The 15,088-nt window shown below is 33.1% G+C and overlaps 1 protein-coding gene across 1 annotated transcript; it reads right to left on the bottom strand.

The window, feature by feature from the left end:
• Positions 1–12,593: 12,593 nt before the first annotated feature.
• LOC108455786 (glucan endo-1,3-beta-glucosidase, basic vacuolar isoform-like) lies at positions 12,594–14,565 on the bottom strand. The gene is made up of 2 exons (XM_017754332.2): positions 14,419–14,565; positions 12,594–13,730 (listed from the first exon to the last, which is right to left on the bottom strand). Exons 1-2 carry the CDS (start codon positions 14,501–14,503, stop codon positions 12,718–12,720), a joined length of 1,098 nt encoding a protein of 365 aa, XP_017609821.1. The 5' UTR covers positions 14,504–14,565; the 3' UTR covers positions 12,594–12,717.
• Between the last annotated feature and the right edge of the window lie 523 nt (positions 14,566–15,088).

Here is a 15,088-nt window from a genome sequence, read left to right as displayed (position 1 = left end):
AATTTTGAATATTTGGTTTGTTAAATTTTGACATAGTTAAGTATATGCTTCAATGTTAAGGGCCTTGAATGTCTATTTGAGGTCATGGGTTTAAATCCTACTTTTGGGAAAATTCAGTTATTTTTGTTCCTAGCCCTATCTTTGTTTATGTAATACCCCTACCCATATTCATTGCCGGAATAGGGTACAAGGCATTATCGGAGTTTACGAATTAATTTTTTTTATATTCAATATAGCCCCTTTATAAATATCTAACCTTCCCTACAATATTAAATCGAGACCAATCCACATCAACCAGATCAATTCAACATATTTTCAAGATAAATTCATGCATATTTATAAGATAACGTCATCACATATCTAAAACCAGGTTTGTTAACCATACTAATGGCTAACTTTACATTCATTTCACATTAACATTTACTTTGTTAGCTTATACATGCCATTGATTTCCCAAATAAAGTTTCTTTATATACCGAAATCCTGAGGTTGACAGTGTGATGTGTCTCCGACCAAATCCGATCTCCGAGCTCTTAACACTATAAAACAGGGAAAAAGGAAACGGGGTAAGCACTTCGTGCTTAGTAAGCTCATGTAACAAGAATTATACTTACCTAATATTTTCAATACAATACAATAAACATCCATATATTCATTCAATGCATTATTACCCTAATATGCACAAACTCAACATTCAAGTTAGTACAATAATTTCCATGTACCAATAATATATACCATGATTGATGAGCTCATCAATATCATAATTTCCATTTCCTTGTTAATTTTTTATACTTATCCCGTTGAATTTATCGGAATTTCGATGGATTTTCAGAGGTACACTTTTAGTATACAATTCTGGGTCTGTCAATTCATATTCATGTGCGCACATTTCCATTTCAGAGAGCACACTCTTGAACCTCAACCTTGCGGCGAGATTACCAGTCCGGGCTAAATCACAGAATATAAACTCATAGAGTATTGTCGGGATTACCACCCAGGCTAAATCCCACAACGACAATTACTCTAATGAGCTTGGATCTAAATTACCAGTCCAGGCTAAATTCAGACCTAATTCAGATTACCCATCCGGCTAAATCCATTTTACACATATTCTTCTGGAGGGCTATATCAGATAGGATCACCCGTCCGGCTAGATCCTTTTTACCGTCAATTCCTTTTCAGAGATCCATCGAATTTTCCTTTCATTCAACCAAGATTTCTTCCCATTTTATAAAATATATCAATGTTTCATAAATTTTCATACAATGAACATTCAAATCATATTCACATCAATAACATACAATCTCAAGCATTTAAGAATATAATTCAAGTTACACGAACTTACTTTGATACTTGTTTGTAAACAATAAAAATATACTAATCCCGAACTTTTTCCTTTCCTCGATCTAGCTTCGTATTTGAATCTTCTAGATCTAAATAAATAAATTTAATTATCAATTTAATACATTTCATGTTCATATCCAACATTCTCTATAATTCAACTATTATTTATAGTTCATTCAAAGCTGTCTACTTGAGTCATAGTCACTAAATTATTTATAACTTGAGCTACGGAACTCTAAATTAAGATACGTTACTTTTCCCTGAAACTAGACTCATATATCTTTTTACCATAAAATTTTCAGAATTTTTGGTTTATCCAATAAGTACAGTTTATTCTTTAAAGTCACCCATGTTCTGCTGTCGACAGTTCTGACCCTTCTTCACTAAAACTTAATTATCTCTTCATACAGAATTCAAATAATGTTCTTGTTTGTTTCTATTAAAAATAGACTCATTAAGGATTCTAGACATATAAATTTAATCCCATAATTATTTTTCTTAAATTTTTTATTATTTTTCAAAGTCAGAATAGGGGAACCCGAATTCATTCTGACCTTATCTCACAAAATTCATTATATCTCAAAATTTACAAATTCATTGCTTATACTATTTCTTCTATGAGAAACTAGACTCAATAAGATTTAATGCCATATTTTTTTCATCTTCTAATTAGGTTTCTACAATTTATGGTGATTTTTCAAAGTTAGTCTACTGCTGCTGTACAAACTGTTTTTGTGCAAGCTGTTTATTACCATTTTTCCCCTAAGCTTTTAATAAATGATAATTTCATCCCTACTCAATTAGCCTCTCAATTGAGCTGATTTTTCTCAATTAACATTTTATTCTATCACCTTAAACTAGTTTACAACCTTTAGGAATCAGAATTTCAGCAATAGACTTTAATTCCAAGCATTTTCACAATTAGGTCCTAAAAATCAATTTCTATTGAAATTACCTAATAAAATAATCTCATAAACAAATTAAAGCTTTAATTTCATTCTATTTCATCATAAACTTACAGCACTCAACCATGGTGACTTTCAATTTCATCCATGAAATCAAAAACTAATGAATTTAATAGTAGGACCTAGTTGTAAAAGTTTTAGAAACACAAAAATTACAAGAAAAAGGCAAGGATTAACTCACTTGGTGCAAAAATTATGAAATACCAGCTTAGAGAACCCTCCTATGGCATTTTTAGCTACTGGAATTGAAGAGAAATGAAGAGAAATCTAGATATTTCCTATTTAGTCCTAGTTTTATTTAGTTAATTTTGCAATATTCCAATTTTACCCTTAATTTATCAATTTTTCTGCTGATTTAATACCCTTGCCGTCCAGCCCAAATAACTTTTGGGTCTAATTGCCTTTTAAATCCTTTCTCATTAGACTTTTAAGCTATTTAATCATTCTAGCAACTTTTACACCTATTACAATTTAGTCCTTTTCATTTAATTGACTACCCAAACATTAAAATTTCCTAACGAAATTTTAATACCACATTAATAACATTTCATAAATATTTATAAAATTATTTTTGACTCGGTTTTACGAGATAGAGGTCTCGATACCTTATTTTTACCCAATTTCTTCAATAATTTCTTTTTCTATCTAATCACTAAATTGGTAAAATTTTTCTATCAATATTTTTATACGATTTTCCTATCATATCAATTTTCAAGCAAAAATATTGAAATAAATTCCTCTTTAAATCGGATCTATGGTTACGAAACCATTGTTCCGATAACCTTGAATTTAGGCCATTACAGTTTATATGACTTAAATACTATTTTCGCTCAATTTGTGATAGAATGAGTCTGTCGGTTTAGTGGTAAGTTGTTAGCTTATCTTATGGTCATGTATTTGAATTCTTGCGTGAGCAAATAGGTAATATTTTTGCTATTTATGTTTGAGCTGCCCAAGTGATGAAGTTTGGATGTGTTTCTAATTTTGTAGGAAATCTGATGGAATAGGGTACCTAGTTTAGTTGGGGAAGTGGTTGGTTGTTTTTTTTTTTTAAATATATTTTTATTTGGAAAATCCTAAAATTTTCTCCCTTTTTTCCTACATATGATATCTCTTTCCTTTCCCTTTCTTCTTTTTTTTTTATTTCTTTCTTTGGCCACATTAATTCCCTTCTTGTTCCCTCCTTTTTGCTTTTGTTTCTGTACCACCCCAAACCCAACCTTGAAGTTTAGACCGAATTCGAAATGCTATATTGATCACCAAAGTGATCGTGAGAAAATCTTGCAAAAACCAGTCACTCTTAATTCAATTTCTGAAAACATTAATATCAAGTATTTAAAACCGGAATAATAAAACAATTAAGTCTTAAAGCCAAAATAGTACCACAGAATTAAAACTTTACATTTCAACTAAATAACAAAATAAAAATTTGAAATCACAAACTAATGGTTTATACTGCCTGAGTCCTCCGTGTACCGAGCCCAGCATCCAAAATTCTGAAGTGTATTTGAAAGGGGAAACATAAGTAGGGGTAAGCTATATGAGCTTAGTGTGAGATTAAACCAACTAGCTACCAAAGCAGAAACAGATACAGTAAACCTGAAAACAGTTCAGTAACGGACCATACTTACAGAGCGACTATAACAAAACAGACCATATGTAACTTTACAGTCATATGACTTTGTTAGACCCAATAATGGTAATTATCATTAGTCACAAACTGGGCCTAAGCCCTTTTCCAGACTCAGAATCAGTTGGGCCTTAGCCTATCATACAAGGTTCATTTAGACATGAGTGTCTTTCATTCAAATAATACAATCAGACTTCTCAGTCAATTAGACAGTCAAATATTTCAGTCAAATAGTCAAACAGATACTGCAGTCACAGAATCACACTGATGCATATGAGTGCAAATGAGTTATAAACTAACCCACCCATCCAACCAACACACCATATCTGTCCAACCCTACACATCCTATGGGGATTTAATCGACCCACCCATCTCTACACTCCGAACAGGACCTCGAAAAGCCCATCTAACCTTATACACCATAGAACATTATCCCGGGTTACTCAGCAATGATGATAATCAATATTTTCCTCGACCCTCAGGGAATTGGGACCGCCCACGACCCTCTGGGTATTAGGGGCTATCAGAATGCATATAAACTGCCAATCGTAAATCTCCCTTCTCTTCAACATCCCACCCCAAAAGCTTTGTATGTAGATGTATGTATGCGAATGCCCCAACTCAGAATACCAGTTCCAGACATTTAATCAGAATAACCATTCACATTTAGTCAGTCAATATAGAATCAGACATGTGCACACACTCATAACTCGAATTCAGTATCAAGCTTGTCACACAACCAATCACATATGACACACATCTCAAGTCCAGATCAGAGTCATAATTACCCTCAATAAAGCTCAGTCGAGGGTTGGCACCCATAGAGTCACAATTACACCTAAATCAACATAATACAATAATTTCGCAAGTCAGCACCACATGGCCGTGTGCCCCAGCCGTATAGAATTTTTCAGGCCGTGTGGCAGTCTACAATCCCATGTGGAGGCCTCACGCACCCGTGTGAAAGCCCCACACGCCTGTGTGAATGGGGCGCACGCCCATGTGAGCAGCCCGTGTAACTCACTGTCCAAAATTGTTAAAAATTAAGAACAGGAGAGATACGGTTGTGTGGAGTTCTCACACGCCCGTGTAGGACACATGCCCGTATGGCCTCAAAATTCACCTAAGACCTTAATTCCCAAACCCACACGCCCGTGTACTCAAGGGATACAACCGTGTAAAGGAAATTCAACAAAAATCCCCAAATCACACTTAAATTTTATCCGGAACCCTAATTTTTAAATCCACATGACCGTGTACCATGACACACGCCCGTGTAGCTGTTGGAGAGGTCACGAAACCACCCCAAAATAGCCCCAAAACCATCATTTTAACCACCAAAATTGTCCCTAACCTTTTCCCTATCAATAACCACCAAAAAGTGACAATTTCTCATCACTTCCATCGACTAAAAACCTAAAATCAATGGGTTAGCATTCAATCAAGAAAAGCCGAAAACAAATGTTTGCAAACAAAACAAACAGAAAAGGAAACTATAAACAAGGTTTAAATTCCACACTTGATATGTGGTCGAAGATGATGACAGAGTAGCCAAATTCCACAATCAGTCAACAACCACTTTCATAGAAAACAAAGAGAGCCAAAAAGAGAAAACCAAAGAAGAAGAACAAAAAAAAAAGAAAAGAACGTGAAAAAACAGAAAAAAAGTAAAATAAAAACAAAAACATATAATAATGATAATAATAATAATAAACCCATAAAAAAATAATTATTTAACTTAAAAATAAAAAGAAATAAATAAAATGTTTTTCCAAAATACCCATACAGAGACTCGAACTCAGAACCTTAAAGAATGCTAACACTCACTCAACCACCAAACCAGCAAGCCTATTCTGCCACTTAAATGCGCAGCCAAACTCATACGTGCAGCCTCCTCACTGTCCCTATGCTCAAATCTCAAAACTTTTGGGCCCAAAATTTAGGGCGTTACAGTTTTTTTTTTTTATTCTCTTTCTCTACATAGTTGACTTGTGCTCCTATCGAGTAAGTGGTTATAGTTATGGTGTTTAGGATGTACAGTTTTCTCAATTGGTTTGGTGAGATATCTTTTCAGGTTAATTGTTTAAGTGAGTTTTGATTGTTGGTTTTTCTTATAGGAGAGGAACGGTTAACATTCAACGATCCTCCAGTGATTTAAGTTTGTGTGCTACTATTTACATACAAGGGTAAGCGTTTAGTACTGATATGTGGTTCTTTGGGTTATTCATATATGGGTTTGATTGATATTTTAGGAAAATTGAGGACTATGTCCTCTTAATCGATACATTATCATTGTTAATTTAGTGAATTAATTAACATTTTTAGGTTCTAAAAGTCTCGTGGGTGTTTTTGCATAAAAAAGTCAAGGTGTGTAACAAACACTCAAAAAAAACGCAAAAAGTTAAAAGCCGAAAAACTAGACTATCGTTGCCACACGATGGTGTGCCAGGCCATGTGCCACACCATCTGAGCCACACGGTTTGGGTCGATCAGTTCATGTGGGCTATACTGGCGTATAGGCCCAATTTCTGAAATTTTTCCCTAAGGTCGTATTCTTTGTGCAAATCGAATGGTAGACCTTCCGTAGGGTCCGTATGGTACAAATTTGTCTACTACTCATGAATTCTGGTGTTTTGTTAGTGTTAAATACGATATGTACGCATGATTAGTATGTTATACATGATAGCATGATTTGTTATGTTCTAAATATGATCTGAATCTGATATGAAAAACATGTATGTCATACACATATGTGATATTTGTCTAGTTTTGCATATGTATTAGGGTAGGAGATATGCTTATGGAGGAAATGAAGGAAGTTTAATTTATTTGCCTAGTTTGGTGGCTCAGCCACGTATATCTATATTTGGTGGTATATCACCTATTAATCTAGCAGTTAGGTTGCAAATATTCTAGAAAGTGCCATACAAACACTAAATGGTGCATAGGGCTGGTTTGGTATTTAATACCCTAATTGGTGTGCAGGGATGGTCGAAGATGGTGTGTAGCAGATGGGGGCAAGAATTTAATCTGTATCTGATATGCATCTAATTCTATTTTTTGTTTATGAAATCCTTCTGATTGGTATCTGAATGCATGTCTAGAATTGTATATGCTATTTAAATTACAGTTAATTTTTGCTATTTAAAACTTGGTTTATTCTGTTTTGGTATTTTGGACTATCTCAGACAATTGGGACTATTTTTGTTTTGGACTTTTATTTTTTTGTTTTAAATTGTTTAATCGTTTTAAAACCATAACTACACTATCAGCATCGTTGGATTTTCAAAAATTCAAACGACGTTTTCCAAACTGAATTTAACTAAAAGTTCCGCTGCAAACATAAGCGTTTTATAAATATAATTTAATCGAAAAGAATTAACGAATTAAGTAAGGAAAACATTTTCATTTAAGAAAAATTGAAATTATTTTTATCAAAATCTTGCACTATTTCTACAAGCCCAAAAGATTTCTAAATTTTCAAAGTGAATCATGGTAACTTCTTTAGATCTGGCTATATCGTCTAAGCCAGGTTTGGGGTGTTATACTTATATTTTTTAAATTTTATATATTATTATTTCTTGTCAACAATTTTTTTATATATTTCTTTGAATTTTTTAGAATTAGGATCAAATTGAGACCATTTGTAAACTTTGAGGGTTATTTTTAAAAAATTATGAGTAACTTGATATAATATATAAAAGTTGAGGGCTAAGTTTTTTGTTATACTGGTTTTTTAACTACCACATCAACTTGTTGTTTGTGATTTTAATAGGAATTATCAAAATGACCGAACTATGTAGCATGAGTGCTTAAATTACAAACTTTTTATTTTAGGTGCCTAAAATGAAAATTTTTAATAATTGAGTGACTATTTGTATAGTTTACCCTACACTACTAGGATGCTAATGTTGTACATAATTTAAGTGAACTATAATATATTGCCCTTTTAGACCTTAAAAACCTTCCTTAGAGTGTAACCCAAACTTATTTAGGGTTTTCTACCAAGATAAGACACATTAGAATATTTAACTCAGGCCTCATTGCCATAGATATCAATATCATAAGCAAATGTATTAATACTTGCAAAGTACGAATCTAAATGAACTTTTGAGAACATTATGGTATCGATATCCTTCGTTTCAGTATTAATACTTGATATATATGTATCGATAACTCTAATAAAAGGTATCGATACAACAAAGCAGCAAACCCAAAATAGAAAAACATGGGTGTCTAGTCTCGATATACAAGCTCTAGGTATTAATACGTCAAGCTATTAGGTATCAATACCCCACACATGTGTTCCAGAGTTAAGTTAATTTTAATTAGCCAAGCCTAAGCAACAGTCGGTACTTATATATTAATCCTTTATCGAACATCATGTTTGGTTTAATCAGATATAACCATTATTTTGATGATATTATCGAGATGCCCTAAAGCATTAGGTGAAATACCACTAAATCATGATTATCGCCTATCTGGATTAGGGTTGTTACAAAATGTCATTGATTAAACAATGGCTTATACGAGAGTTTAGGAATGAAGGACTTAAAAGAAAACTAATTGTGTTCTAAGCATTCGAGTCTTCAAAAGATTGAAAAAAACATAATGATAGTTTGTCCCAATAGTCATGCCATAGTAAAGTTCTGAGAAATGTTTGTGAAGTAAATTGCTTCTTTTTTTTTCCTATTTTTCTTTTTTTTTTTTTTGCTCAGTCAAGAAAAATAATGTAAAACCGATAAAAACATTGGAACCACCAACATCTTTCAAGGAAAACATGAATACAATAGTATTGCTACTGACAACCAAAGACAAAATCCTACACATAACTAGAACTATTATGCATTAAACAAGATTCACCACCAAGCTTTTAAAAACAGAAGATCTCGATATACCAGCTTTTGCCAAAGCATCCTCTATACCATTACCTTGCTTTGAATATCTACAAACTAAAATTGAGCCAACTGGTTACTGCCACAGTCAATATCCCCAAACAATTTTCGTAACAACCACAATCTATAATTCCTATTCATCAACCATTCCAAAGCTACACTCGAGCAAAATTTGATGACTAAATGTACATGCGCCTTCTGACATGACCCAATATACATATCCACAGCTATTTTAATTGCCATTATCTCTGTCTTTTTTTATCCCTTATCTTCAGTCCTCCCCGATAATAAAGCACAAGCCACTCATTTATCATCTTTCAAAACCCCACCACAACCCACTTCATCCTCCAAAGCAAGAGCTATATTTCACAGGCCAAAACCACTAATAACCCTACAAAAATAGACAGTCTTCATGCACCGCCCTTACCCATATCAAAGACCTCATTTTAAAGTTGTACAACTTTGAAACTAGATTCATCAATGTTTTGTCGGCAACTTTATCATTCCGAGCTAACCACACGGTCTAACATGACGCCAAAATTGCAATCAATCATAAACTTTTTGAAACCTTGTCAATTTCACATCCCAACACAAGGAGAAAAAAACTTCTTTCTCTCTTGTTTCCTACTGTATTAAAATCACCCCCATATCCATGGGCAGACATACATACCTTTCAGAACTTCTGTTCCTCTCGTAAAGATTTTTTATTCAAAATCCTATAAGGTGAAAAATCATTAATCAAGGTTGCATCCAAATCTTCTTTAATCCATTTTCCTTCCACAAAAAATTTTTAGAAAGGTAACAACCTACTTCAATCATTACTTTGTCCCATATTGTTATTACCCCTCTAGAATTTCCTACAGCAGTCAAAAATCAAAAGTCAAAATTAAAAATTATCATCACTCCACACCTTCCTAATTATGTCCTCAATAACCATTACTATCTTTGATTCATGAATGAAACACAAATCTACTCTACCTTTACAAATTACTCCTTTAACACAGCTTTTTTTTCATATCCAAGGACATGCCCCTAATGTTCCACAACAAAACCCTCATTCTTAACCCCCAAAAACCTCCCATACACAATATAAAATTATAATTACAATTGGTACTAACCTACACAATAACCTATAGACCCCCGCTCTTTCCTTTGTTGCTCTGATCTGCCTCTCTTTTAGTCTCATAATCTCATCCACAACTTCTCATTCATTGCCTCTATCACTGAATCCAAGTTTTTTTCCCACTTCTCATACATTCCTGGCCTCCCAAAGAATCACTCTCTTTCTATTGTTGATGTCAAAGTTTGAGAGAAAAGCGTTAACTATGACCTCCTCTCTGTACGAGATTCCTTTTCTTTTTTGCTTTCTCAACGCCCAATCTCTCTTTTTCTTCTCCACTACAGAAAGGATTCTATCTTGAATTACATACATCGATCTAATCTTTTAACCATGGTTTTTTTATTTCTTCTGATTAAGAAAAATTAGAGATTCCTCCTCTAAAACCCTTTTTTTCTATTTGTTTCTCCCCTACTAAAACTCCCGATCTTTCAATAATGATACTACAATTCTGACTCTTTGGAATTGCCCATCTATAAGCCTAAATCTACCACCAGGCCCACACCCTCCTCAATTTCTCTATGCTCATCTTGGGCTCTCTCTATATTTTCCAGTCCTAATTCAACTACTGAAAAGCCTATGTTACTTACATCTTCCATGGCCCAATTGCTATACCCACTTTTATCCTTCTCTTCCAACTTAGGTTCAGCCCTCCTTCCACTCAATTGTTCCTCTTCCAACTTTAATGTATTTTGTAATGTGTTCTGACATCCATCGTTACCGTTTGATTTTTCAAAGATAAACATATTAATTTCTTTATCTTCCTAACGTTGTCTCTCCTTTGATTTTTCGATCCAGGTCTCATCGCCAATTCAAACTCTGATACAAATGTGTATTCCCTATCTTGTACTGATTTCTCTTTTTCTCTTCCTTTCACGTCATGGTCTCTACTGTTATCACCTAACGATTCTGATAAACCCATTTCAAAAACTTTTATAGGAAAATTTAGCTTCCCCACCTCTATATAAATTAGCTTATCTATTATTTTCGGCTGATTGATTGATACCAACATTTATATTTTATCTTAACCGATGTAAAATTCTCACCAAGAGAGATTAACTCTCTCTATACACCAGCTATCCTTTTGAAAGAAGTATAGTTCCAATAGTGTAGGGGGATGCATACGCTTTAATCTACAACACTCTTTCCTCTACCATTGTTTTCTTCGACTAAGGTTCAATGTTGATAAAAAATCTCTCTCAAGTACGCCCAATCATCCTGTTTCAATACATTGAACAATTCTACGTTTGGTTCAATCAAAAAGTGCCTTAATTGGATTCTTCTAATTTTAATTTACCCTAATCCATTCCTAACCATTCTTTCAAATAAGCTCTTTGTATCACAACACGTTGATGTTGTACCCACCAAGCATCTTTGAAGCTTCCAAAGTTGCTCCTCTTCGACATGTCCCTAAACATTTATACTGATATTATTCACCTTATAGTCCTCCTTTTTAGTCTTATTTAGGTCGTTGTTATTTCTCAAAGAGTTTTCTCCTACTTCCATTCTACTATTTTTTATGACTTTTCATACTCATCCTTTTCATTTTTTTCATTCTTCCTCTATTTTGAATTTCCTTCCACTGAAACTTTTTTCCATATCTGTCTTCTCCCCTTAAACTTGGCAAAGTCGACCAATAATCTATTCTCTAAAATCACATAGTCATTTAATTGGCTTATGGCCCTTCTAGTATTCGTCATACTGCAATATCTCACAAAGCCAAATATTTTTTCACTCTTGCTTCTTTTCACCAAAATGAACACGTCAATAACATCTCCAAAATACCGAAACAACGCCCAAAGACCCTTCCTGTGCATAGTCTCTGGAATATTATGAACGAAAAATTGTTATTTAGACTTTCTCCATTATTGGATTTACATGGGATCTCATTGAAATGAACCAATCACTTCAACTGAAAACTATAGGTCAAACCCTATTTTGGCTTTTTAAGCCTTTGCATAAACTTCAAATTAGTTTATCTATAGCAAGTTTAAACTTTCTTTAGAATATTGTCATAAGAAAATGAGAAAAAGGTGTATGATTAAGATTGTGAAACCTTATGTACACAATATTTTGCACAAATCTAGATATTTGTTATTTAATGGAATCTAAAATTTATTTAAGGTAAATTATGATACCAAGTACTAGAAAGTCATGGAGCATATATTCATGTATGTTTGAAGAATGAGGAATTATATGCTAGTATATTATGTTAGGATCGACACCCATTGAATAAATATGTTTGACTTTTAGATTTATAATAATGTGAGGAAAACAGATTAGATAAGGAATTTGTGACGGAATATCAATTAGTAACACTTTTATTGGATTGATTTAGAATATGTGGCATTTTAATATTCAAACATTTGATTTAAAAATTTAAAATTCAATTGATAACTCACATTCAAATTTAAAAAAGTTAATTAATAATGTTATCAATTAAATTTTAATTTTTAAATCAAACAATTAGGGGATTAAATTCCAAAAGTTAAAAAGTATAAGGACTGATGAATAATTATAAATTTTTTTTCCTACTTCCCTACCCACCCAAACAAAAAAACAGCTACAAACGTGTTAGCATGTAGAAGTCTAATTTCTACATATATGGTTATAGATGTAAAGTTGGAAATATTTGAATGCTCTTTTGATAATAAAAATTATATCAAATTAACACCATGGGATTTTCTCTTATTTAAGACAAAAACACATAGGAAAATAAAAACGAAAACCCAATAAAAAGACCAAATTTCTCAAGCTTGGTAGATTTTACATATCAGACTTAAGAGGAAAAGTTCCATTATATTCCTCAGAAGCAATATCCCAATGCCTTCCTCCACCAAAATGAAGCTGATATTTTGGTTGCTTGTTTGGTGAAAACAACCCAAAGTGTCTCTCTAATTCAGGACCTGGTTTCGAGTTTTCATCAAATAAAGCAAACAAATATGTCTCTATGGCTTTTCCTGGCCTCTTTGGGGTACCTCCTTGGACATGTCTTACTAAGTTCGATAGATAAGTGGCCGCGTTATCAATCGATGTCCCGAACCCACCGGCTGAAGGCCATCCACTTTCTGATACCACAACTTCGAGCCCTCCCTGTCCGGCTTTCTCGAGAGCCGAGTATAATGAATCCAACATTGCATCGAATAGGTTTTGGTATCCACGTCCTTGATCCCATACAACAGGTGAAGGGGATGTGAAAAGAGCATATGGAAGTGAGATATCCCTTGGATTGCCTGAATAGCTGAAGTAAGTGTAAATGTTGGCAAGCAAGGGTGTTCTAGCCCATGCTAAGTGGCCTATGATAGGGTCCAAATACGACCTAACGTCCCCACGAAACGCACCAGCCGATGGAGGATACGAGACACCGATCAAGGTCATATCAATGGCGATTGAGACCTTGATTTGACTCTCCAAACCGGCCGATCGAACCGCGTTGAATACATTCACTAAGGCGGGCAAAACGAATTGAGCTAACCAAGATGAAGGAGGGATTTCATTCCCGACAGCAATGTATCGGAACCGAACACTCGGCCAGTAAGCTACAACATTTGATTGAACCCATGATCGTGCTTTGGAAGGGTCAGCGAGGTTTTGAAGTTGATCATTTGGAACACCTAACATTACTTCAATGTTGGAGCCTCTAAGAGCTTGTAATGCTTGTTGATTTGGATCGTAGAGCCTCAATCGCCGGATGTTGTTTGATTTGTAAAGTTGAATGACTTCCCATGAATTTGGGAGATTGTTGCCAAGCATCCCATAGCAAACACCAATCTGTGCAGCTGCATCAATTTACAACTTTTCTTATTAGTTGAATACCAACAAAATAATGTCTCAACTTTTCATAAAATGAAGGGATGAAATATACTATTAGATTGTATTGTGTAATTTCTAAAATGTTAATTTAATGATGGGTAAACAAGCAATAATGAACTATTGGTTTTGTTAATTTATTGTATATAAATTATTGAATTTTTAATTTTGCTTAATCCTTAATTATGTAAAAAAGGTTGAATGGCTTATATCAATATCAAGGATTTAACGACAAGATTTAATCATGTTATCAAATTGGACTAACTTTAAAGCTTTGATCATAAAGTAGGATTAAGTTATAACTAATTAAAGGGATTAACTTCTTAATTTTTGTAAAGTAGAGAAATGAAGCACATATTAGTCCCATATATATATATATATATATATATATATATATACTTTCTTTTTAGCATATTCTTCAACTTGTTCCAGCTAAAATTCAAACCTTTGAAACCAAACCCTAATTATGCAAATATAAGTATTAAGATAATAGAAAAAAGCATGAAAATTACTATGCAATAGAGCTCCTACACATAAAACATATGGCATTAAACCATTACTGCCACTAATCCAAATTAATGGAAGCTAACACCAGACCAGACTCTTTGAATTATACACATATATATTATATATAAAGAAAGAAAGAAAGAAAAGAACCAGTAGGATCCAAGTTTGCAGCGAAGAGCCCTAGAAGAAGGAGCATAGCAGCCATTGATGTAGAAAAGATGGCCATCGTTTGCATAATTGGACTGTTTCTGGTTTCTCCATTACAGCTGAGCTAGCTCTTTATATAGATACACACATACATGCATTTCATTGCTTTGCTTTGCTTTGCTTAGATATTATTTTTGTTGCCTAGTGTTAAATATATTAAATAAAGAAATCATTTCATGGCGGTTTTCATTCACGAATTTATTTCATGCTTAATCTTCCAATGATGTCCTTTTCATTTGTTTAGGTTCTTTTTCCTCCTTATAAATTTTATGTAACGCACTGATAATTTAAATATATATTTAATATTATGGTAATATCAGTAAACCAAAAGATTTCACTATAAATTTTAAAAATATATTCAAGTGATTTGATTTTTAATGCATGTAATAATTTTCTGATTTAACTTGTATAGAAAATTATATAATATTATAATTATATTGAAATATAAATTATTATAATAATATATTTTCATAATTAAAATATGTTATATTATTTGATAGCACTTTAATTTTTTATTTAAAAATCAATAAAAATATATATGGTGGGATTTGAACTTGAACTAATTAGGTTGGTAAAACTTTTGATTTGTCACTCAACTAAAGCATTATTTTGA

Source organism: Gossypium arboreum, chromosome 9, assembly GCF_025698485.1.
Source record: "Gossypium arboreum isolate Shixiya-1 chromosome 9, ASM2569848v2, whole genome shotgun sequence".
Classification (NCBI taxonomy): domain Eukaryota; kingdom Viridiplantae; phylum Streptophyta; class Magnoliopsida; order Malvales; family Malvaceae; genus Gossypium; species Gossypium arboreum.
The sequence above is the reverse complement of the archived record's forward strand: the minus strand, read 5'-3'. Positions and strand labels throughout refer to the sequence as shown.